Here is a 27,521-nt window from a genome sequence, read left to right as displayed (position 1 = left end):
TTTATATATTTCATATATGGCAAAAGTGCAAAGATGTTGTTGACAGTGGGGACCAGACATGAAATGTTGGTGCGTTAAGGGAGAAAAACATCCACAGAGACAGACAGTATAGTATTTTTTTCAGAATGATGCCAGACTGCCCCTTGTTCTCAGAATTGGCATTAATACCATAATTGAAGAGGAAGAGTTCAGGATAAATGCACATATCCTGTCTATTTTTCCATAAAGAAATACACTCACACTTGGTAGAGCAGAAAATGAGAATAATACATTTTCATTGCATATTAGAAATAGTGTTTGACTTATTAAGCCAGAGTTACTCTGGATAGTAAAGATTCTATTCCTCCTACTTTTTTTTATAAAGCAAGGTTTCAGAGTAAGCCTGAACAATATCCAGCCTGAGCATTTTAAAAAGCTCAATAAATTCACTGCTGCCAAATGTCACCACCACCAGGAGGGAGCTACAGCTAAAAATGATAATATCGAGACCGAGATATTTATGTTTCATTATGTTTATATTTCTAATGCAGGTGGTTCAAGCAGTCTTTTTTGGGATCTGTGTACTGACTGACCTTTCCAGCCTTCTGACTAAAGGAAATGACAGCCAAGAACAAGAAAGGCAACTAAGAAAACTCATCTCCCTCCGTGATTGGATGATGGCTGTCTTAGCTTTTCCCATTGGGGTTGTAAGTACCATGGAAAGAAAGGAATTTCCTTCTAATTTGGAGTATACCACCCTTGGTTTTTAATCTGTTTTTTAAAATGTCAGGTATTTAAAGGAAAGCTCATAGTCACCAGTGCAATTTTATAGACTAAAATGTGCCATTTATTTACTGCATTTATAAGTAATTCTATTTATTCATTTAATGTAATTGTATTAACAAAAATGTTTAGTACATACTGTAAGAGCTGTGGATAATATAGGATTGCTATACAGAAAAAGAAACTATTTCCCAGCTTTAAATATATAATTTATCTCTATATGCCTCCAAATTCACATGTAGGGACACTTGTAATATAAAAATAATGATTAAAACAATTAAAAGTACTGATAATCAATTTAAAGTGCATTTGTAAGAGAAACAAAACAGCAAAATAGCATAGAGTACTTAAAAGTTTTTGAATTGTTTTTAATTTTCAAAATTTCAGCATTATGACCTAAAACATGATCTGTTCTTTACACAAGTCCTAAAACTAAAGAGGATGTAATTAAACAAATGAGTCAAAACCATTAGACTTGTTCATTTATTCTTTGAGGAAAATGATCCCAAGTTACATATTTATGTGTGGCAAAAGTATGTGAATTTTTGCTTTCAGTTACTAGTGTGCTCCCCTGCAGCTAAACATTTCCAATTACTGTTAATAAGTCCTGTGCTTTGGCTTGGAGGAATTCTAGTCCATTCCTCCTTATATATAGCAGCTTTAACTCCAGGATGTTGGTGAGCTTCCTCAGGTCAGTTCTAGGATTAAAGTCAGGATTTTGATTTGGCCTTTCCAAAATATTTATTTCTTCTACTTCAATCATTCTTTGGTTGTGCAACTTATCTATTTAAGGTCATTGTCTTGCTGCATGACCCACTTTCAGCTTCAGTTCACAGCAGATACCCTGACATTTTCCTGTAGAATTTTCTGGTACAATTCAGAGTTCATGGTTCCCATCCCAATCCATTGATATCTCGTGGTCAATGATGGCAAGTTTCCCTAGTCCTCAAGAGGCAGAAAAGCTGATACAAACCATGATACAACCACCATCATGTTTCACAGATAGGATAAGGTTCTTATACTGGAATAGTGTTTGCCTGTTGTCAAACATAATACTTTTCATTCAAGCCAAAACTTTTCTATTTTAGTCTCATCTTTCTACAGAACACTCTTCCAGTAACCTTCTAACTTTTCCACATGGTATTTTGCAAACTGTAGATGGACAGCAGTGTTCATTTTGGAGAGCAGTGGCTCTCTCCTTGCAATTGTTCCATGCACACCATTGTTGTTCAGTGTTCTCCCAAAGTGGGGGGGGGGGTGTCTCATGATCACTGGCGTTTGCCAATGTGAAAGAGGCTTTTAGTTCCTTAGACCAGCGATCCCCAACCTTTCTGAGTTGGCAGCCCGATGAAGGGGGGGGAGAGAGAATGGTTTTGTGTGAGGGAGAGGTGCGTGCACGCACACAGCTTCATTTGTGTGTGCATGAGTGGGGCTGCTTGTGTGGCCCAATTCTCAATGGGCTGCAACTGCAGCCCAATAAAGGGCCACAGGCCAGGAGATTGGGGACCCCTGACTTAGATCTTACTCTGGGTTTCTTTGAAAGCTCCGGAGTATTACACGTTTTGTTCTTAGTGTGACCTTTGGAGGAGGGTAACATTGGTGTTGAATGGCCTCCATTTGTACATGATTTTCCTGATAGTGAACTGGTAAGAGTCCAAACTTTTTGGAAATAGTTTTGTAACATTTTACAGCCTAGCTGTTTCCTCAGAAATGTGACTTTGTTAAAGTCACTCTTCTATATATCTGTATGGTGAAGATCAGACTTGATTAATGAATAGCCAGAATTCTGTACTTAAGTAAGGAAAAATTTTCCACACTCGTACCTGCTAAACATGCGATTGATTGAAATGTCTGACTCTAATGTCTCCTTAAAATGAAGTCCTAAAGAAATGCGGGCAGACCAGCAGGGCCTACAGATGGGCTGGCAGAGACTATGGGCGGGTGTTAGGGAGCATAAGCAGGTTGGGGAGAGCTGCAAGCAGAGAGATTGCTGCAGGTCATTGCACGGTATTAAGAGGAGGCTGGTGGAGTGGGTGCTATGGAATACGAGATCTCTGGGACTTTGCTTCTGGGAAGCCATCAGGGAAGGTTACCAATGGTGATCACATGATTGTGAGATGATGCAGCTGTAATAAGTGTGAACTGGTTGCCAAATGCCCAAATCCGATCATTTGTCTATGTGAGTGCTGTGACATCCAAAATTTCAAGTACTGGCTTAAGTACCACTCATTCAGTGCCATCCTAACTTTGAACAGTCACTGAACTGGGGATAGCTGCATAACTTTGTATATTAATCATCTTTGTATATGTGATATTACCCAAGATATCACTTTGTATATCAATTTTGTATATCTTGCATTATCAATTTCATTCATTATATACATTCAGAAGGCTTTTGTCCATTAAAAGAGTTTTGCTGCATGAAAAGTCCTTTTCCACTTTCTGAGATGAAGCCATAAAATTTAATAAGTGCAGTTTCTTAAAAAACACATTTTAATACTATCATTGCAATTTGGGGGCAGTGATGTCTGAGTGAACTTTTAGAAAACTATGTTAAAAAAAATTGAACAAATAATGAAAATATAAGTAAAGAATCATAAATAGCAGGGAAATAGCAAAGACTCAATTAAAACCTTGGCAGAATAAAAAAGGCTTCAAGCACAAGGGAAGGGGACCAAAGAGAATGTATGAAAATCATATTCTGTTTTATTACATTTTTCTAGATTCCTAGAGTTGATACATCTTAAGGAATTGTTTTGATCCAGATGGGATACTATTGAGTTTTAAGAAATGTTGAATGGGCAGCTTGACTAAAATTAGAATAATTTGCTTAAGCATGCTTTTTTGAACCTACCTGTTTCATTAAAGAAGTTCTGGCCACCTGGAGCAGCAGATGGTTGCAACCAATTTTGCATACTTTGGCTGACTTTGACGGGACAGATGGAATTTCTTGTCTTTTCCACTTTTACCTCACAAGCAAGGTCAATAAGCTTTCTGTTCTTCAGAAAATATTGAAATACATGTCAGCTTTTTAAAATCTTCCGTTAATATCAGATTTACTTTTTGAAATCTAGCACTGGAAGTTTCTTTTCTAATGCTTTTGTTCCATCCTTTCGAGGTCGGTAAAATGAGAACCCAGATTATTGGGGGTAATATGCTGACTCTCTAATCCACTTAGAGGGGGCTGTAAAGCACTTTAAAGCAGTATATAAGTCTAAGTGCTATTTCTATTGCTAGTGTGCTGCTGTCAAGCATATCTCAAGTAGGCAACTCAGCATCTTACGTTAGAATATATAGGGTTCGCATATTTCTCAGAGTCATTTGTTCATAGCTACTCGGAGTGTAAACTGCACTGAGCAAGAATAAACTGTAATACTTATAAAGTGTGGTATAGTTTAGTACTTCAAGTATGTCTATTTAGAGGGATGAATCTGCTAAGATTCAATTAGTTCATGCATTACCCTAAAGGACCAAATCTAATGGATTATTTGTGGAAACTACTATATCCAAAATATCACTCAAATTGCATATAATATAGATCGTAGTACAATATGAATACAGATAATCCTCGATTTATGACTATTCAAAGTTATGACCACACTGAAAAAAGTAACCATTCATTCAGCAATTATTCAAATTTAACCATACCACTGGACAAGGAGACTTACTACCAGTCCTTGTAGTTGCAGTTATTGCAGTATCCCCACAGTCACGTGACAACGATTCAGATACTTGGCAACTGGCTCACAATTATAAAAGTCGTAGTAGCATCCTGCAGTCACATGATCACCACTTGCAATTTTCAGTACAAGCTTCCAGCAAGCAAAGTCAATTGAGAAGCTGGCAGGAAGTTGCAAATGGAGGTCATGTGATGCCATGCCTAGCGGCCATGTGGAATTAGCTTAACAATGACAACTGAAATTGCTCAAGGCAGTTGTCCTTAACTATGGGGTCCCAATTACCATTGCTAAGTGAAGACTACCCACATATGTATAAACTAGCCAACCTAGATTTAAACTATTTTGTACATTAAAAGTATACACAACAGAACAATAGTAACTGGTTGATTAGTATCAATTGATACTGATAAAATGTAATTCTTAGAATAAAAGTGTGATTTTATGTACCTGAATATATATATATATGTATTCTTTTCTCTTTGCCCCAGTTTGTTGTGCTAATGTTTTGGAGCATCTATATCTATGACAGAGAACTTGTTTACCCTAAGCTTCTTGATAATTTTATACCAACTTGGCTGAATCATGGAATGGTAAGTATAAAAACAGTGTTGTTTCTTTTAAAGAATATTAAAGGGGGGGATCAATTTTTTCATCTGTAGATAATGAAATACATAATATGAAATGTCCATGGATGTCTACAGCATAATAGCTGAAAAATGTCTGGTATTTTTTTAAAGGAGTAACTTTTCTACAACAGCTTATTGTCACTTACTATTAATATCAATAGGGAATTAGTTTTGCCAAAATTAAGGTCACAGACATATATGAAATCACAAAGTTATTAGACAGCTGTTAAATCTCCCAAGTTTAAAACATGATTATTTATAAAATATACATAATACATTAGTTCCCATTAATGGCATTATTCCAATTTTAGTATATATGCTGCTGAAACAAGCACAAGTCCCATTAATGGTGACATTAAATAAACAACATGTTTTTTTTTAAACAACAACTTCATTTCCTTTCCCTCCCAGTCTTCTTAAAATTGTAAAAGAAAAGGCTGAATATTTCCCCCAGTGTTAAAATTTATGAAAACTTTATTTCTTAATTGAATATTTTATTGTATTCATGATTTCATGTATTAACTGTCTGAAATGAATATCTTTACTCGATTTTGAAATACTTTAACGCTGTGTTTTGTTTCTCAATATTAAAAACTATTTAAGTTCTTAGTAAAAATACTTAAAAATATGTTAACAATTCTTATATTAACTTCTTACATAAGTATATATTTCTGCATAGTGTCTCAGATTCATAGAGACATGGAATTCCTTTTTTTTTTCTTTGCCTTAATTCTTCCCACAAGAAGTTTCTGTGATTCAAAATATAAGTACAGGTAGTCTCAATTTACAACCATTCGTTTAGCGACCATTCAGTTACAGTGGCACTGAAAAAAGTGACTTACAACTAGTCCTCACACTTACAACACTCACAGCATCCCCATGGTCACATGATCAATATTCAGGCACTTGGCATGTATTTACAATTGTTGTAGCATCCTGGAGTCATATGACCACTATTAATAATCTTAACTAGCTTCTGACAAGCTAAGTCAGTGTGGAGAGGAAAGCCAGATTCACTTAACAATTGTGCGATTCACTGTGCACAGTGATTTGCTTAACAACTCTGGCAAAAATCATAAAATTAGGTTCAGTTCACTAAATAGCTGCCTTCCTTAACAATGGAAATGTTGGCCCCTTTTGTGGTTGTAAGTCACAAATCACAATCTGTGATGTTAGGTAAGGCTTTGCGAAAGACTCTCAAGAGGATGTGTTTTATTTATTTATATATTAAGTCAGCATTTAGAATCCCCCATCCCATCCTATAGAAATTGCAGAGATATTATATAGATAGCCTTCATTTAACAATCGTTCATTCAGTGACCATTTGAAATTATGACAACCATTGCAGCGCTTCCCACGGTTATTTGATTGTGATCTGGATATTTCGGTGCTCTGAAGTCAAGTAACGGCTATTTGCAATTTTTCCTACTGGCTTAACCAGAAAGAGCAGAGAAGCTGGCAGGGAAGGTTGGAAGTCACTAGCCATCCTGAAATTTCTCCTTGGATTTCAGGACAGACATTTTTCAGTGATGCTTGACGAGAGCACTGCTTGGCAGAGAGAGAGTCTGCCTCACATGGTCTGTCTGTCAGACAGCACTTTTGCTCTCAAAGAGGTTGGACAAAAGTCCCCTGCAAGAGTTAGGGTTATGATATTACTTCAGCTTTCCTTTGCTTTACAGACCTGCAAAGTTAATAATTACAAGGATTAGTTGCTTTTTTTTCATCACTATTGTAATGCAAATGGTTGCTCTATGAGGCTTTTGGTAAACAAGGACTATCAGTGGAAGGAATGAAATCTTATTTTGGAATAAATCAAGTAAAACCATCCTGTTAGTGAAGCTCAATTCATGGTCTGTCTGGTGCAGGCAGGTCGCAGGCAGGAGGGTAGTGTAGCAGTAAGAAAGAGCATCATTTTGACAAAATCAACAAGATTATAGATGCTTATAGTCCAGTGATTAGTAAAGACCGATTTCTAATTATTGTATTTTACCATCCTAATATAAAAATAATTTAGATACTAGAGCACCTTTCTGACTATTTTAAATTTACAGGTTGAAAGGCCTTGCTGGTTAATTAATCGCACTATTATGAAGGAAAAAGTAATATATGATCAGAGGATATGTGTTTATGTAGGCTTCAGTCTGAAAGTGTGACATTCCAAACATTTGTGGTGGGAATATAGATGTCTGACATAGCAACTTAACATGTTCATAATTTGTGAGGAGCAAGGAAATGTAATGGAAGGAAAATGGGATTTTCTCTAGACTGGAATTGTTAAAATAATTAGTATATAAAATAATTAGTTTTTCCCTTATTGTCCCCCTCATACCCTGTTTCCCCGAAAATAAGTCCCAACCGGAAAATAAGCCCTAGCATGATTTTTCAGGGTGCTCGTAATATAAGCCCTACCCCCAAAATAAGCCCCAGTTAAGATCGTCAGCAGACAGAGACATTTAGTACTGTGTTTCCCCCCAAATAAGACCTAACCAGAAAATAAGCCATAATGCGCCTTTTGGAGCAAAAATTAATATAAGACCCGATCTTATTTGGGGGGGAAACACGGTAACAAATAATGTGAACATTCTAATTGTACATGTGGGCCTATTATTAATTTTATATGCAACTCTGTACAAGGCCTTGCTAAAAAAAACTTTAAAGCAAATAGTCTTGTCAATTTTTGTTTTTTCAAGTGTTCCTCTGTCTGAGTCACTATGAAAGTATTTTGCTGTTGTGGTGTTTCAGCACTGTCTAATGCTTTCTAATGCTTTAACCATAATATTATCTTTACTGTTGATTTTCATTTTAATTCATTCTGATTCTTTGTACATCATAGTAACCCATTTGAGAAAAGGGAGGGGGGATTTCCTAACAGAATGTTTTATTTTTAAATCATTAACTCTTTGGAGAGAACCATGATTTTAGAGTGGACTTCAAGAACTTTCATTGTATACTGTATCTTTTGAGATGAATTATAAATCTGAACATAATTTTACATGTGTCTAAGGGACAAATGTATGTATCTAAAAGATGGCAAGAATGGGGAAGGGAGGGTGAGGGAGGGTTAGGGAGAAGGGGGGGAGGGGGGAAATAAATAAAAGATGGCAAGAATTCTATAATTAAAATAGATGTTTTGAGTGCTGCTAGAGTAGCTATTTTTAGTACTTTAAAAGTATCTCTTCAAATTTAGTGAAAGGACCCCAAAATGGCAAATGCAAGTCAATGTCAGGAAGTGTAATGTATATTGAGCTAGGAATCCATGCTTCATTTACAAAATGTTGGTGATTGAACTGTCACAAGTCAACCAACAACAAGCAGATGTTTAGATCACTGGAATAGTTCAGTGAAATAATCTGCACAGTGTGCAGCAGCTGTAAAGAAGCAAATTCTATGGTACAGGTAGTTAGAAAAGGTATAATTTAAAACAAATGTAGATTTGAAGTGCTAGTCTGGCTGATCTCCAAGAACTGTTTAGGCTTATGTGCTTGTTTAAACAGTTTATATGAAAGTAAATTCAGTTGATTTGCAAATATGCTGCCTTATCACCTAAATATTATTGCCATTCGTAACTATTCAAGCAGAAAAAGATATTTCTCCAATAAGGCCCATCATACATTTGTAATTTATATTATTATAACCCAGAAATGCCTGCATGGAATTGATTAAAACCCATTGGCAATTCTTTGCTAGTAAATAAATGTGTTTTGTTTTCTATCAATTCTCCCTGGGATACTTCAGATGCTGCTGAGAGGGCTTCAGCTCTCCAAAGCTGGCCTCCAAGAAGCACAGCATGAAGGAAGAAGATCCCCATCTTCCCTTCCAGTTTTAACAGTGCCCATGAATAGTACATTCATGCAGAAAATCTTAATAAATTTGGTCTTAATAAAATATGGTTAAAATCAGAGAATTAATATTTTAAATTATGTTACCTTTTAAATGCTTTGAACTAAGCAAGCATTTATGTCTGATATCAATTATCTAAAATGTACTGCTCTATTGCTTAGTTTTCTAATCTTGCATAACAAGAAAAACAGTAAAATCGAAAAAAATAAGATACTGATTTTTTTTAGAAATCCAGATAAGATTAATGAAAAAATTAAAATGAACCCCAGTCTAGTTGAATGAGCAAACGTAATTCATTATTCATTCATTCTAATGCAATTCTACATCCTTGGGGTATGAAGTTTTAGATAAGTGAAGTTAAGAATACACCATAATTATTCTTATATAGATTTTTTTATCTAAAATAGTTTCCATTCCCAAATGATGTCATTGATAAAAATGAATAAGTCTGCATTGGTATTTGGTTTATTTATTTATTTATTTATTTATTGTGATACAGCTAGTAACAACAAAACAGTAGAGAAAAAGATGGATTGGAAGAGGCAATGGAAGCACAAAAATAATTTCCTTCTTAATGATAAGTTTTGACTTATCATTAAGAGTTTCAGACTCTCTTAAAGGAGTGGTATTGATTTTTGGAAGGGATTTTTTTAAAAAATGGAACAGTTGGAAGGAATTTGAGGCATAACGGAAAAGAAAACAGAATATTCGAAATTGTTTGAGAGTAGAAGACCTTTGGGCAGTTAAGGAAAGTAGTAATGAAAATGGCAGCCAATTATAATCATTGTAAATAGGTTAATATATGACAAAGAAAGGGTAGTTCATCTTGTGTGCTTGAAGAAAGTAAATGATAGGCTTCAGCAGGATCATCTTAAGAACACCACTCAGACCTTTTTGAGTACTCTTAAGAAAATATTAGATTGACAGCTGCTTGGAATGCTAAACTTTTGCCTGCACCTACTACTTCAATAAATAAATTACATGAATTACATGAACACTCTTCTTCTTCTTCTTCTTATGCCATATCCGTCATCAGACATTAGCGATCATGTTGGCAATCCTATTTTTGTCAACAGCCGTATGAAAAAGTGTTGCTGAGTTTTGTCCAAACCAGTCCCTTAGGTTTTGAAGCCATGGTGTTCTTCTTCCTGACCTCGTTTGCCTTCAATCTTTCTCTGGAGGATTAAGTGAAGGATGCCATATTTTTCTGGGTGTCACATCACATATCCAAAATATTCTAACTTTCGCTTTTTAATGGCTTTAATTATTTCCCTTTGCTTTCCCAGGCGGCTTGCCACCTCCTCATTTGTGATTTTGTTAATCCAGTTTATACGTAACAGTCATCTGTAAATCCACATTTCAAATGCTTCTAGTTTCTTCAAGTGGTTTTCTGTCAGAGACCAACTCTCTACTCTATAGAGCAGGATAGAAAAGATGTAACATCTGACAAGCCTGATTTTCAGTCTTAGCCTTATGTCGTGACTGCAGAAGATCTTTTTCATTTTGAAGAATGCTGTTCGAGTTTTCTCTATCCTTGTCTTTACTTCATTGATCATGTCCCAGTTTTCACATAAATTAAAACCGAGGTACATGATCCTTTCAACTTTTTCTAATATTATTCCTTCCAGATTTATGAGTGGTAAATTAATGGGTTATTTGCTGACGACCATGGTCTTGAACATGAACATTCACTGCTCCAGAAAGTTACAGGAACATAAGAACTGTATTGGATCAGGCATGCACATTCTTATCATTTTTCTTCAGCTCTCCTATTTATATAAATAGCTACAGAAATCAGCACAATCCTACCTTCCCACTCATGGAAATCAGATCTCATAGAGCATAACAAATACATGCTGTCAATTTTCACAATTTTTTTCAGTCATTTGTGCAAGCCTGATAAAAATTTACTTGTTTTAGGTGTCATATTAAGAGTTTTAAACACCAGTGGAAATATTTAATTTTTCATTCGTATATAGGATCCTGGTTTACTTGTTTATTGCATATTCTGCAAATCATAGAACTCTAAACAATTATAATGTTGTAGTACATTTTACAGCTAAGCTATATAGAAATGGTCAGGAAGACCATTACTGGAATTATGCAGAAAGAAAATAAAATCCCTTGTGGAAAAATGCCCTACTGCAAATGTAGGCCTAGAACCTTGATAATTATAGGAATTATATGTCAGTGTATTATATACAATTTGATCCTCTCTTGTAGTTTACATGCTTGTTTCCTTGCAAGTTTTGTTTTGCTTTCTTCAAGAAAAGTAACTCAAAAACAATATTAAAAACTTTATTGGAATTTAGGCACATAAATGGCCATATGGTCATGTTTTGCACAGAAGAGTAAACAGGCAGGCTTCTGCACACATGGTCTTTGTATGTGTATTTTCATTTGATTGTTTTTAAGATTGAGACTAAGAATGCACAGTGTGATGCATTCAGATGCAGCTAACATTATTACTTATGGTCATCAAATTTTACACATTTAATAAATGAAGAAAAACCATGCTAAGAAAAATCCCAATTCACCACTACACCATCACTAAAAATGATTTAGATTGAATTTAATATAGTAGCAATATATAAACAATATTCTTGCTACTCCTAAAATAAAATTCAGTCATCAGATAAACTAAATCATGACTCACAAAGGAATGAATTTGGGGAAGTGGTGGCTGCATCTGTACTACTGGCTGATGTGGTCATGTGATCTTCATTTTCAATGTCCTATGACAGTTTCTCACCAATCTTGCAATCTCTCCCTCCCTCCCAACCCAGCTGTACCTGCCTGCTGAAAAGGGAAAGGAAGGAGGAAGAAATCCCTGTCCATCTTTCTAGGCCCATGGTATATCTCAGTATGCTCCTCCCAACCTGTGTTGCTTCCCATGCACTTCCCATGACCTCCACACCCCTTCTTGACCCCTACTGTACTTCTCGCCCTTCCTGCCCACCCACATGCCCTCCCCTCCCTATTCTCTCAGGCACCCCCATGTACCATTCCTGACCTGTACCCCCTGCCACCTAGTTTTGAACTTGCAACTTCCTGCTGGTTTCCCCAGTGGTTTCTTCCTCCAAGCTTCCCACCAGCAAAGCAAATGGGGAAGCCAGGAGGAATTCTAGGAAGGGAGAGGGGAAAGAAAGGAAGATAATGATAGAATGGGAGGGAGGGAGGGAGGGAGGAAGTTTTCTGATGCTCCCTACCCATTTCCCACCAGAAAACTCAGTGGAGAAAACATCAATAACTCAGAAATTGCTCACACTCCATTGCTTTTTTGCCTACCCGTAGTCACTCTATTTCTCTGTTTAGGTAAGGAACTATCTCTGAAATGATGAGAAAATGGCACAGGTTGTCTAATTATAAATAATCATATATACTTAAATTGCAAAGGAGAATTGAAGAAGTGTAGGATAAGTCTCTTGGGCCAGTTGGTGGCCATCACTGTGTTGTATGATACAATTAGAAAATACTCAGTTCTATTGTATTACTCTCTTATTTGTTTTTGCCTGAACTAAAGATTTATGTTTTTTTGATCAAACAATAATATTTTGCCTGCATATTTCGTAATATTGCCAGCTAGAGCTGCAGTATATTTTTTGAGATGAAGAAACAAAAACACATATAATATTAAAATGTGGTTACACATCAGTGGTAAAAACTGAACTGGTTTACTACTGGTTTGCTGGCCGCGCATGCACGCCATGAGCCAAACGTGCTGTGTGCGTGCATGCACAGTGCGTACCAAACACAAGCCATGCACGCGCAGTGCATGCCAAAAGGAGGCTTGGGAAGGTAAGTAGAACAGTGCGGGGGAGTGATCAACTGTGGTGCGCATGGGAACCTTTTTCTAAACTTTTTTAAAGCATTTTTTACTACCGACTACGGTGAATAGGTAGTAAAAAATGCTTTTAAAAAGTAAAAAAAAAGGTTCCGACGATTGCGTGGCATAGTTATGATTGTCGGAGCCTTTTTTTTTACTTTTTTAAAGCATTTTTTACTAACTATTCGCCGGAATCCTGGTGGTCTATATAACTGACCAATACTATAAAAGATACTAAAAATAGAGAAAGTGGAAGTCCTGTAAAACCCCAAACACAGGGGTATAATATAACATTTGTATCTCACTGCTTTTTGAGACTTTTAAGGGAAGGTGGACTTCTCTGAGAATAGTCAGTCCACCATTACAGTTTTGCAGAAAACGGCAAGTGGATAAGTAAGAGTTCCAGCATTTTAAGACTATATACTTCTTTTCTCCTCCTTCCCAGCCTTTCCTTTTTCATAGTCTCTTTTCCTTTCATTTATGCAAACACATACACGAAACTTAGAAGAAAGCACTATACATCTGTAGGTGGAAGTGCTTTTGAAATATAGTATCAAAAGGTGATTAGAAAATTGTACTTTTTGTGAAATTTCAAAAACATTATAAATACACTTTTGCTAACTAATACTTTTGTCCAGTGGTGGGGTTCAAGTAATTTAACAACCGGTTCTCTGCCCTAATGATTTCTTCCAACAACCAGTTTGCCAAACTGCTCAGAAAGTTAACAACCGGTTCTCCCAAAGTGGAGTGAACTGGCTGAATCCCACCACTGCTTTTGTCACATACAAAGTCCTCCTTAATAAACTAAAACCTGCTTATTTAAAATTCACTTAATCAGACCACAAATATTTCTTTTTAAGCATTCCAAAGTATTTCATTTATTTGTTTAATTTGTTGCTATAGCAACTGAATTCCATCACGTTTAGCATATTGGTGGTGGTGGAGGGTTTTTTTTTTCCAAAATCACAACTGTGCAGTATGATCAAGTTGGTTTAGGCTTGGCAAGGAACATTTCTTTCAATTGAAGACATATGCAAAAAAATTCAGCTATCCCCATAAAAATCCTCTGTAATATAATAAGAATTATTTTATAGACTAGTGATGTTTTAATTGCCTTAGTTACACCTGGCTGAGAAACTAAACAAGGTTAGACGTGGGCAGTTATACTTATATTGGAGATATCTACATGATTAGATTAGGAAATTGAAACATCTTAGAAAAGGTGAATAGCAAACCACTTCAATATATTTAGTGGAGAAATTGCATTTACAAAATTGGGAGACTTTACTTTTTAAAACTCAAATTAATGCATGTTTTTTTGGGGGGATAATGGTAAACTAGAACATTCTTCTAATTTTTGGAATGTTTCTTGGGAATACGTGTATTCTGTATAAAAAGGACTGCATTCAAATATTAAAGAAATTTGAGATGCCCTTGATTCTGTCCCTATCCAGTTTCTAATCATCACTGTTTCTGTGAAGTGCTTGAACTGGCTTGACATTGATCATGTTTTCATGAACTACAGTAGTCCTCAACCTATGACCACAGTGGAGCCTGAAATTTCAGTAGTAAGTCATTGTGGCCATAAGTTGAAATACCACATGACTGGACTCAAGGTTATGATCATCTTTACAATGGTAATAAAGTGGGGCACCATGGTTGTAAAGTGAATCACATGGTCGTTAAAAAAATTATATCATTGTTTGGTAAATTCATTCTTCCATATGGTCGTTTTTTAAAATGGGAAACTGGAAAAACATTATTGGAAACGGGAAAAAACATTGCAAATCATGACTACAGGATGCTGTAACCAGTTGTAAATGAGAGCTGGTTGCCTGTTACCCAAAATGCAATCGTGATTCTAGAAAGTAGGGTGCAGCAGTTGTAACTCCGAGGATGGGTTGTAAATAGCTTTTTTAAAATAACTTCAAATGGTGGTTAAGTGGCTGGTCATAAGTTGAGGACTCCCTATAATGTTTCCTGCCTCACAAGCCTTTCATTTCACAACTTCTTTTTCCTTTGAAATAAATTTTATTTACTAGTCAAGATCTCTGTCTTTCCTTCTTTCTTTCGTCCTCTGCAGAGAACAAAAGTCAATGACAGCAGCTGCAATTTTTTATTTAATAGGAAGTCAGGGGTTTGGGCAGATATTTTCATAATCTAGTACTCATTAGTATCATGTTGATCAAGAAGGGCCTCAGGAAGTTGTTCACAGATGGGCTATCAACGCTGAAAGGCTGGAGGTCAGAATATACAATAGCAGAACGTTAGTACTCTCTGTCAAGTAAAGGAAGTCTGAATACATTTTGCATTCGGAGCCAATGTAGATGATGAATGGAACAGCTACTGCCATGGATCCATCTGTGGGCCTGATGGTTTGTTCTCACTAAATCTTGTATAATTCAGTTGGGGCATTCCCAGTTTCAGCATATTTACATTCCCTTCATATCTTATGAAGAAGGAACCATCTATAAAACAGATAATCTCTTTTAGAGTTTTTAAAGTCTTACATTTACACTGGTATAGAAAGATTCCTTTTTGATGCTTGATAAATTAATCAGTGAATTCTGGGTATCATTTTTGAAATAAGATAGATGCTTTTTGGATAAAAAGGATGAATGTAAAAAGAAAAATTATGTATTAATTGATTTAACAATTAGTATTTTTTTATATAGAAATATATAACAAAATTATGCCCTGGTGATAAGAGTGAAGCAGAAACAATGCTGCCCATTTGTGAAACTTTAATAAAATTTCAGTGTTTTGAGTTTCATGAGGCTGTTCCATAAAAATTAATAAATGATTAGCTAATTCTTTTTCTTTTCTTTTTTTTTTGGAAATTTGACTGGTTCATGGTGCTCTGATCCTAGAATGTTTTAATGATGTAGATTTCTGCATTGTATACAATTGTATACAGTGAAACTAAAAAAAAAGTGACATGAAACATATCCTATCTAACATAGCCCAAGATGTTAATTGTGCCTTTAAATTACAAGTTGATAATTTAAATAATATTTCATTGGGAGTTCAATAGTTTTATGTTTTTTTTTTTATTTGATTTATATGCCGCTCTTCTCCGGAGACTCAGGGCGGCTTACAATGCGTTAAGCAATAACCTTCATACTTTTGTATATTTATACAAAGTCAACTTATTGCCCCCACAATCTTCATGTTCTCTTGAAATTGTCTATCTATTTGCTGTAAATTAAATTTCTTCTATCATAACCAAATAGAATTTTGTGGCTTCTTTTGGATTATTATGAGGTATTTATAAGAAAGATTGAATATGTATGTATAGTTATAATTCTTTGGAGAAAAAGAAGGAATATACAGTAGGTTTTTCATTATATTCATTTCATACTGTGTTTCATGAAGGGGGAGAAAAGCTTCAAAATTTCAATTTTCATTTTTACTTGAATTGTTAAAAATGCTCATTAGATAAGGGCTAGGAAAGCAGACTTTATGAGTAAGTCAATGTCTTTCAAAAATGAAGGGGGAAGTTTAGGGGGCGAACTAATTAATCCAAAGAAAAAGTATCAAGAGTAATAGCAATGACATCAAATTTTAGTGCTTTAATCTCAAAACAGTCTTCTTTAAAACCAAAGAAAAGAGAATTGTGACCTGGAGTAATATTTTTTCTTTTTTTTTTTAAAAAAATGTAGCTAATCTCATCAATATATTATGCATTTTATAGTCAAAGTTAATTCTTGCTCCAATTCTGTTGGCTGCCATGGTTTAGCATTATGATGTGCTCTGAAGATAGCCCCCTCCTTCACCTAGATCTGAAATAAGGATTCACATAAATATTACAAAAAAAGTTTCTTACCTTTTCAATAATAGTGAAAAGTAAATTATAAACTCAATTAAGTGCTTAAATAATATACAGTTTGAAGGCATTGTACACGATGTATTACACTACTCTTTGGCTATTGTGTTGTTTTGTAATAGAATCTTGCAAGTCTTGTTAAGCTTCAGCTTCTCCTTTTCTTATTCTCATATAGATTAGAGGTGTCTGAGACATTTACACATACCGAACCTTCTTCTTGTCTTGAACTCAAATTGTGAAAACATTCATCAAATTTGAGGATAATAAATTGAAGTCATAAAAATAATGTCAGTTATAAAAATAATGTCAGTTATAAAAGTTTACATCTACTTTGAAAAATACCCCTATTCAGATAAGACAGTGTTTATTAGTTATTTCTCAAATGTGGCTTAGTTGGCATAATTACAAATATTCACAGCTGTAAAAATGATATTACTGAGATCACAACAGTAGTCATGGATACCTGCATAGTTTATTACTATATTAATGTCAGATTCATTTTTCTGGAAATAACATTACTGTATAGGAAAATGAAAGGAAGTTCCAGTAGTAGTATTTTAAATTTGAGAGCAAGTGTTAACAGAATAAGCTTTTATGTAATTTATGGGTAATATCACTTATATTGCAGGGACAGCAATATGTCAAGTGAAAAAGGACCTTCAAAGTTCTTTGTTGTTTTCATTTGATGACTTATCATTAGAAAAATAGGTTGTTTAAATTTTTTGACACCAAAGCAACCTATATTTCACCCATTTGATTTCCTATGTCTTTGAATTGTATTTTCTTCCACTTCCTTTCTATGCTCTCCTCTAGTTCTTTCATTTTTAAATGCTGATTGGAAAAATATCCTATAAATGAAACTTAGTTTTTAGTGTTACAATTTTAATTTCTTTAAAGTTAATCTAGAATCAAATAAGGATCTATTAAGCTCTAACACAGAAGAAATAAATTACCATATTTTAGCTAGCTGGATGTTGGGAAAGTTATCAATGAATATAAAAGTATTATATTTTTTTTAATTAACTATAAAAATTGCCTTTTATGTCCATAATTTTCTGAATTCTTAAGTCATCCCATAAGGATTGAGTTTGGCATTTTCAGTTAATTTACTGCCATTGCCCACTATCAACTATAGATTTCAATTCTTACTTGATGTGTAAAACAATCATTTTATGATGAAATGCACAAAGAGGGGTGGATCTTAGCTGATGGGGCCACATAGAGGTTGACAATGTATCTTACTTAATGAATAGTAAGCAGATAACATATAAAAAACTAAACTAAACTAATAAATAAATAATAAAAATAGTGTCAAAGGGACAGAACCAGTAGAAAAGAATGGTATATCAATACCACTTGGAAAGAGAAGTTGTTGGCTCTTTTCTTCGTTTACATCTCTGTCAGAATTATGTTCTAGATTCATTTTGTTATTCACCTCATTAATGAAATATCAACAGAATGTTGTGTTACAAAAAAGGCATTTGAAAACTAGCTTAGCAACATTGCACAATGTTTTTGCTGTTGATTTTGAAATCTCTGTGATCAAGTATACTAAGAATAAAAAGAGAGTTTGGTTATTGAAGAGGAAAGAGGAATAATTTAATTTAATTTAATTTAATTAATTCAATTTATATGCCGCCCCTCTCCGAAGACTCAGGGCGACTCACAATACATTTTAAAAAATCATTATAAAAACATTTAAAAATTAAAAACATTAAAAACTCATTCACGCCATTCATGGCCGGATCTCGCCAGATCACAAGAGCGAGATCAACGGCCCCAGGCCTACCGGAAAAGCCAGGTCTTCACCGCTTTTCAGAAGGCCAATAGGGTGGGGATGGTCCAGACCTCAGGAGGTAACTGGTTCCAGAGAGCTGGGGCAGCCACAGAGAAGGGCCCGCCAGCCAGCATTGTTTAGCTGACGGGACCCGGAGGAGACCAACTCTGTGGGATCTTACCGGTCGCTGGGAGCTATGCGGCAGAAGGCGGTCTCGAAGATAACCTGGCCCTGAGCCATGTAGGGCTTTAAAGGTAATAACCAACACCTTGAATTGTGACCGGAGACCAATAGGGAGCCAGTGCAGCTCGCAGAGAATTGGTGTAATGTGGGTGTACCTGGGTGCACCCACGACAGCTCGCACGGCTGCGTTCTGGACCAACTATAGTCTCCAAACACTTTTCAAGGGTAGCCCCATGTACAGCGTGTTGCAATAATCTAACCATGAGGAGACAAGGGCATGAGTGGCTTGACTGAATAGAGTTTGATTATTCTTTGACACATATTTGTGTTGTCTTTAACAACAAACCTTCAATGACATTTTGAAGTTAATATTCCAAGCCTTGAATCAAGAAGGATTTTTGTTTGTCTTTCACATTCAGACTCCAAAGTCATGAGCTAATCAATGACTTTGGCCATCCTCTGCTTTTAATCAAGGAATGCTTTCAAAATGCATGATGTGATATAATGTGATGTAATGACCAATGGGGTTATACACATTTCAGTCAGAAAAAGCAGCATAACTTAGTGTCCGCTTTCATGCTTCAGATTTAGTTAGACCTGTGCAATACCAAATGAAATATATGACCACCTGTCCACAATTCCCAGACATCTTGTGCAGTTGCTGGCAGTTGGAAGAATAGGGGGAGGAAGGGAATTTCCTCTGAACTTGATGCCACTGAGCGTGGGTGGCAGGGAGGTTCTTGGTTGCAGTCTGTTTCATAACCCTGATCTTTCACTGCCTTATGTTGCTTTTTGATTTGTATCTTTATTTCTGTCTCTTGTATTTATGAATACGCCTATATTTTTAAGATTATTTATAGTATAATTTGTCATATATTGTATTGATCTGAAAAATCTTTTTCTTCAATAGATTCCCTATGTGCCTGATGTGATTCTTATTTATTTATTTTATTTGTTTGTCAAACATATACAAGATAACAAGTATAGGTATGGACATAAACATGAACATGAACAAAGGAAGTAAATACAGATAAATGGGGACAGTAAGACAGGGACGGTAGGCACACTGGTGCGCTTATGCATTCTTGTCAATTTAACCATTTATTTATTTGCATCTTTGGATTCCATCGTTCTAGGTATTTCAGGAAGTTAAAAGGTATTTATCTTTTTAAAGTCATTTACCAAATTAAGATCTTTCACTAAAATTGACAGTTCAGTTCTGGTATAGCACTTTGTCATCCATGTATACACTCAGGCTTAGCTCATAGGCATCCAGAGAGGGAGAGGGGTGGATACATGATACAAACTTTGCCTGTTTTGTATGTCCCTAGTGAAATTACACACAACGCAGAACTTGAATTGCAACATTGTTTTGTTTTTGTTACATAACTGTTGGATTTTGCAGATATCCATGAACCCAATTGTTCTATAGCCTTATATTAATCATAGTAGTAAAATCAGGTTATCATGAACCTGGATACAATTAAGTATAGGTGTATGTTGGGCTGTGGAAAAGTCCATATCCCGCTTAGCAAATACTTCCATTTTTTCTATACATTTCAGAAGCTGCATGCAAACATTAGTCTACTATCTGCCCAAACTAGGCTTTGAAGAGTATTCACTCCTAGGGACTACTTTTTTTTTGATTCTCCCAAGTTTTGGTTGCCATTGTCATATACTGTATTTCTCCTGTTTCTTGACTTTCATTTAGCTTAGGGTCTGGGCAGGGGGAAAAAAAACCCAGGATTAATTAATCAATTTAAATAAGACTTTTCTAATGAAATATGAGATAAAATCATTCATCAGAGCACCCCAAAGATTTTGCCTGTGCTAATCTAGTTTATTTTAGATATCAAGGAATTGTGATAGTAAATATAATAGAATTTTCTGTGTCTGGGAGGATAGTTTGCAAAGTATTGCAAGACAGACAATCTGTGCATTCCTTTCTTATCAGGGAAATGGGTGGCAACATTTCCCTTGCATGAAGAGGCAATCAGGCAGAGAATGAGCGAGACCAAAAAGACCCCTCCTTGAAATACTTACTGATTAATGGAGTGCTAAAATTTAAATATCCAGTTTCCTAATCTCTTGTTTTTAATAAATATGACTAGTGAGAATCTTTGAGAAACTTATATCATAGTGCACCTTGTTTCTCTTAAGGAGCTCTAGGAAATGGAAAGAAGACTCAGCAACTGTCAGCAGCTTTTTGGGAGGGGTGACCTATTCCCTATTGAGAAAGTAGTCAATCAGTTGTTGCAAGGAACATAGAGGACCTAGATTATCTGTACCCATTTCAGTCATATTTCAAAATGTAAAATATGAGCACAGTGTAGGTCAGACAGTCCTTCATACTTTGGTTCAGAATGGGCCAATTCACTGCAGCCAACTTGCTGTGGCCAGTGTGCTGCAGGACAACTAGTTTAACTTTTGTATTACTCATTTCATTCAGTTTCTTTTATTTTTGTTGACCAAATTTTCATCAAAATTATTTTATCTCTTGTATTTTTTGATTCACTTTTAGATTCACTTTCACTATTTTATTATTATTGGCAATGGATAGAAATTAATTTAAGTTTTATAGTTCACATTTTCAGTTAGTTTTCTAACTGAAAATATCAATTACATTGTGTTGTTTTATGTGTTTTAATTTTAATCTTTGTCCTTTAATTTTATGTGTTTTATTACTTATGCAAACAGCTTTTGGTTTAACTTATCAATAGAGCAGAGAACCAGTTTTATGTAGTGGTTAATGATGTCATGGTTAAAGGCAGTGGTGGGATTCAGCCAGTTCGCACCACTTTAGGAGAACCGGTTGTTAATTTTCTGAGCAGTTTGGCAAACTGGTTGTTGAAAGAAATAATTAGGGCAGAGAACCGGTTGTTAAATTACTTGAATCCCACCACTGGTTAAAGGCACTAATCTAGAAATTCTTTACTGCTTTAGGCCCCAAAGCCAGCTGACTTTGGGGTAGCCATTTTCTCTCACTCTAGGACAAGGACCATGGTAAACAAATTCTAAAATATTACTAAGAACTTGACAAGGCAATCACCAGAAGACTGATTTAAAGATGCATAGACACACACACAGCAAAGACCTCTACAATGGACTAGGCACTGTGATGGCAAACCTATGGCATGCATGCCAGACGTGGCACACAGAGCCTTCTCTGTGGGTATTCATGCTGTCACTCCAGCCCAGTTCCTGTCACGTTTCTCCATTGTGTTTCACTCAATCAATTCCAACTTCTTGTGAAAGAAAAAGATCTCTCAAAATTGGAATTGATTGATTGAACTTTTTCACTTGCGCGCTTCACAATGGGGGAGGCAGGGTCCCATCCTCCTCCTGAAGCCCATTATGATGCAGAGCCACAATGCGACCCATGTGGCTCTTTCACCCCTCTGCTGTGGCTCCCTGTTGCCCTGTCACGGCATAGGAATGAAAGAGCTGCCACCCTGTTTTGTCAGGGGTGATGGGCAGAGCCTTAGTGTGGGAGCAAAGCATCCCTGCACTTGCCTTTGCGCGGCAATAGCATTCCACCTGTGTCATGGTACATTTACTGTTGCCGCCAGCAAAGAGGGCTGGGAGAGAATGGTGGGGGCGGATCAGCCTGACCTTGGGGGATGGCCTTGTTGGCGGGGCCAAGAGAAAGAAGGGGATGGCGTGGAAAAACGCTCCCCTCCCCTGGCTGAGCACAAAAGCCCAGTGGGGGTGTGTGGCTGGCCCAACAGAAACGCTTCCATTGGTGAGTCGGATGGTGGAGAGGCCTGGCCCACCTCTCGCAGCTGTCCCACTGTTCATCACTTCCAGATAGGAACTTCCGCCTTTGAAATGTGCCGTGCCTTTGAGGAAGCCGGGCAACGGGTGCTGCTCCCACCCTCCTCAGCAAGCCAGGCCTGGAGGAGCACGGAGAGTTGCGGGCCGAGCACAGGAGCGTAAGAAGGTGCGCTCCCACGTTGCCCCAACACACGTTTCCAGTGTGCAGTCCTCTGTCCCAAAGTGGAATTGAGTGGGGAATAGGGGGAAGGGAGCAGGGGGAAGGGTAGGTGGCTTCTAGGAGGAGAAGCCCGGCTGGCTTTCTTTTTGGCGTGGGTCGGGGGCCCCATGCACTATTCTCCCATCATTCCTGAGTTCTGCTGTTAAAGAAATCCACTGCCACCAGGGAGAAGTCAAGTTGTAAAAGAGTGATTGAAATTCCTCACAAAACCTCATTATTCAGGTTAAATTGCCATGTTGGCACTTTGTGATAAACAAATGGGTTTTGGGTTGCAGTTTGGGCACTCGGTCAGGGGTGGGTTCTAATTTTTTTTACTACTGGTTCTGTGAGTGTGGCTTATTTTGTGGGCATAGCTTGATGGTCATATGACAATTATTTAGGATTTAGCAGAGGTACTGGTCTACCAGGCTTTTAACTGTTTGCAGAGCTGTACCGATCTACCCATTTATTTTTGCAGGCACTGATCTACTCATGTATTTTTGCAGGCACTGGTCTACCCATTTATTTTTGCAGGCACCGATCTACTCATGTATTTTTGCAGGCACTGATCTACTCATGTATTTTTTCAGGCACCAGTCTACTCATTTGTTTTCTTTTAACACTGATCAGCTGTAGGGTGGCCCTTTGAAGCCCCACGGCAAGAGTTTAAACAGGTTTTTTCCTTCTAGCCATCAGCTGGGACTCAGGAGGGAGCAATAGATTGGGTATGGGGCCAAATAAAAGGTAAGAATAACGTGGGGGGGCGCGGGGGGCTGGGAGGGCCAGAACTGGTTCAGTGACATCATATCGTCACCGCTACTGGCTCGGCGGAACCGGGAGGAACCCACCACTGCACTCGGTCCCTAAAAGGTTCGCCATCACTGGAGTAGGGGATTCATGATATCTCTATTGGTTTGCTTTTCTGTTAGGTACACCTTTAGCAAATAGTACTCCTACGGGTTTGTTTTTTTTTTTGTTTTTTTTTACACATTACTAACATTTTGGTAATTCAGGTAAGACAGTCATGAAATAAATAACAAAGCTGCTACCTTGTTGTGACCAATTACCTACTTTTTAAAAATAGCTGTCAATTTATGTTCATACCTTGCAATACGCAAACTTCTGTATATAAGTTAGTGACTTTTTTTTGTTTTCTTCAGATATCATAAAATTGTGTTCATCAGTATCTATGTGTTTGCCTGCCTGCCTACCTGCCTGCCTATCTATCTCTACATCAGAGGTGGGGAATAATGGCCTTTTTATGGCTTGTGTACTTCAAGTCCCAGAATTCCTGATCCAGGAATTGAAGCCCACAAGTCATATAGGGCCATTGTTCCCCACCTCTGATCTACATGGTGTCTCTTAAGCAATCCCATGAAAGGGTGCTAAAAACATTTCAGTTGAAAGCTCCTACAGAAGTGGAAACGGGTGCACTCATTTTTTTTCCTGCATAGCCAGTATTTCTGCTGGTGCCTGAAGTATTTTACCAAACATGATGTGGAACAAAGTTCTAATGCAATTCTGAGTCTTCTTGCTGAATTTGGATGTGTGGCTGGATCTTGCTCTCTAGCTCATCCTTAACAACTGGGAAAATATTTACACTGCTTAGTACAGAAAAGGGTAATTTTTTCCAAAATATTATACAAGATCAGAGTTAGAAAATAGACAATGAATATTTTTAAAGAGTTTGGATTTATGCATCAATAATTTTATTGAATCGTTTTCCAGAGACTCATTAGAACAGAGCATCAGTCTGCACCATATTGTACTTTGGTTAAAAGACAAGAATTAAAGAGTTGTCATTATGAGATAACTAACTCATTTGGTATGAGCTTCATATAAACTACAAAATTTACAATCCCGGATCTGCGCACCTTCCGCCGCGCAGAAGAGTCTGTGAAGACTCTTTTATTCCATCAAGCAGGCTTGGCCTAATCTCCTCCCTCTTTTAATACATAAATTTTAAATCTGTTCTTAAATTATTGGGGTGTTTTAATTTGTCTGGGCCAAAAAATGATTTAATTCGATTTTAACTGGTTTTTTAAATTTTTGTATTTATGTATCTTATTGCTTGGCTGTTCACCGCCCTGAGTCCTTCGGGAGTAGGGCGGTATACAAATCAAATAAATAAAATAAAATAAAATAAAATATGAATATATACCAGCATATAAACCTAAAAAAAAGAAAAGGTATTTGATGTATGTTTAAAATTTTGTAATGTAACTTAATAAGTAATATGAGCAACGGAAAAGGTTATGTAAATAGGACAAAATGCATTCTGTCACTTTGCAGTCAATGCATCTTTGTAGGATATATTGCAGGCTGCTGAAAGAAACATAAACACTTCCATCCTAATTCCAAAAGTGTAGCATATTTCTAAATTTTATACATAATTTTTAAATAGCAATATAATACATTTATATTGAGAAAGTCTCATTAATCTCATGTAATTTGTGTATCATATACTGTAAATAGCTATGAAACTGAGCTATTCATTTTGAAATTCTTAGTTCATCTTTTTTTGTCTCTATACTTTCACACAAACAGGTTCTCTGTACACAGTGCAGCCTTTCATCATCCACTGCATAAGTCTCCTGTCATCTCCTTTTTCAGGTGCCTAACAGTAGATAAATGCATTCTCACTCAGTAATTATATTTCTTCACTTTCTGTAAATGTCTAAGTCTCAGGCTACATCTTCAGAGAACAGGTTTACATTTACAGCTACGGTGTTTTTGATTTATAGTCCTGAAGTCATCCTTCAGAAAGTGGATGTGCTGTGATACCAAATTATTCCCCTTTGATGGATGCTACTTCTGTCTTTTGTGTCTGGCAAAGGACCCATAGTAGATGCATAAGCTCACTGTTGCCCTGCAGTTGTTGGCAATACAAAATGACTACCTGATACAGGATTAAAGAGGGGGAAGCATTTCCCCTGAATGAGATGCTATTAATTGCTTAGGATTTTGCACAAATCTTAATCCAGCAAAATGTCTGCCCCATGCTGTTCAGTATATCTAATATATACTTACCAGAATACCATCAGCATTAAGCATTGTATTCCATGAGCCCTGCTGTAAAAGGGCAGATAAAGATCTGGTAGAACTTCTTAATTAACTCCATGATTTCCAACAACACTGTTGAGATCTTCTTCAGCTTGATCCAAATGTTGCATGTTAGCTGGTTCTTCAAAGCCCTGCCCTATCCTCCTCATCTGAGAATTCATCAGCACTAAGCAATATTTAGCTTTGATCCAACCTATACATCAATCTCCCAATATTATTGAAATTAGACACCCACCGACCCCTCACTGGTGCTGATCACGGTATGTTTTTTCTTTCACCAACCGTCACAGCATCCAGCAACAAGCTCTTATTTTGAATATTATTTCAGTGCCAATTCTATTTGTGTTTTCTCCAAATATTCTCATAGGATGGGATGGAAACTATAGTTATCTCATTTCTCAATATAATTAGGATCACAATTCCTGGATCATCTGCTACTCAGCACTACAGCTCAAAGGAAGCTAAAACCGTTTCGGATATGATATACCTTAGTTCCACCCCACAGAAAGTTGCAGGATATCTGATTAATCCATGCATCATTTTTTTTACAATTCTCAACTTCCCTATAAATGCTGTTGCAATATAATTTGGCAGTAATTGGGACTTCATCACCATATCTTCCTCCTTGTAGAGAATTAATACGTCCTCAAGATTTTGTATGTCAAGATTTTGTACAATATAGTCCTTTCCCACTATTACCCTTCTTCACAAAGTCACTAGAACAAGTAACTTTAAAATTAATAAAATTGTTGTACCATGAATTCTACCCCTGATATTTCATAATTCTAAAATAGGACAGAGGCATCTATTCCATTTATGAGCTTTGCACCTCAGTTATTACATCGATAGCCAACAGTTCCAGTTGGTGACTCTCAAATCCATCATCCCACTGCAGGATAGAGGTTTAATCTTACTCCATCAGTGCATATGCCCTAGTAGTGGCATATCTCCATCACCAGGGATCATGGGTGTTACCCTAAATTGACAAATTATTTCTTGTTTTCTCCAGAAGAACTCATCTGATATGTAATTTCATTCAGGCTCTGCCATACTCTCTGCCTTTGTGTTCATAAACAATAGTATGTCTTACTCCCCCTCACACTGTCCAGTTATTTAGGGCTGTTCATATCCATTTTTCATGAACACTTTGTTTATTCAAGAGGCTATTGTGAAGAAAACATTTCTGGAAATTCAAACATCCAAGTAAATAATCATTTGATAAAGGTACAATGATCAAATATGTTGGTATGTTTCACATGCTAGCAAAATAATAGAATCATCCAAAGCAGATTAGAGCCTTATGGAAAGGGAAGTTGTATGTTGGCTTTTAAAAAGGCTGAGGAACTAGATAATAGTATTGCTAGTGCATGCTGGATAATTCAGAAAGCCAAAGAATACAAAAAAGAATATATAGTCAATATACAATACGTTTCATTGACTATCGAAAGATTTTCACTTGTGTCAATTATGACAAGCTTTGAATTATATTCTTAGAAAAATGGGAATATCAAGACATCCAAGTTTCCTTGTATGAAACTTATAGATAGGAAGCCACAATCTGGACAAAACATGGCAAAGTAGTCTGGCTCCAAATTAGGAAAAGAATGATATAATCTAAATTAAAATAAAGTATGCTCCTATTTGTTCATCATATATGCTGAATACAAATCGAAGGAAGCTAGAGTGCAAAAAAAAAGACAAGCATGGTTTTAAAATTGAAGGAAGAAATATTAATAATTTTTGCTATAGTGAATCTACTGCTCAGCTGAAAATGGAAATCATCTGCAAGCTCTCATAATGAAAGACAACTAGCACAGTGGAAAAAAAGGAGCTAATGATAATAATTACAGCCTTAGAATTGACAATGCCTTAGAATTGACAATGAACATATTGAAGTGATAGATGTGATTGCCTTTTAGGATCAACTATCAATCTAAAAGAAACAATGCACTCAAAAGAACAGGC

The 27,521-nt window shown here is 36.3% G+C and overlaps 1 protein-coding gene across 3 annotated transcripts in view; it reads left to right on the top strand.

Annotated features, from left to right (window-relative positions):
- Positions 1 to 27,521, top strand: part of AIG1 (androgen induced 1) — a 67,661-nt gene that overhangs the window by 8,589 nt on the left and 31,551 nt on the right. For 2 of the 3 annotated variants that reach the window (XR_011599754.1, XM_070932668.1), the window contains exons 2-3: positions 531 to 686; positions 4,931 to 5,032. Coding sequence is in view for 2 of the 3 variants with exons in the window: in XM_070932668.1 (XP_070788769.1) it covers positions 531 to 686; positions 4,931 to 5,032 (258 nt within the window). In the remaining variant the exon portion in view is untranslated. Of the gene's footprint in view, positions 1 to 530; positions 687 to 3,687; positions 3,744 to 4,930; positions 5,033 to 27,521 lie in introns of those variants that run through there. The other variant, XM_070932669.1, reaches the window with a different exon arrangement.

This window comes from Pituophis catenifer, unplaced genomic scaffold (assembly GCF_029215685.1).
Source record: "Pituophis catenifer annectens isolate HBS135680 unplaced genomic scaffold, rPitCat1.0.hap2 SCAF_1, whole genome shotgun sequence".
Lineage (NCBI taxonomy): Eukaryota > Metazoa > Chordata > Lepidosauria > Squamata > Colubridae > Pituophis > Pituophis catenifer.
This window is presented reverse-complemented; position numbering and strand designations above follow the sequence as displayed.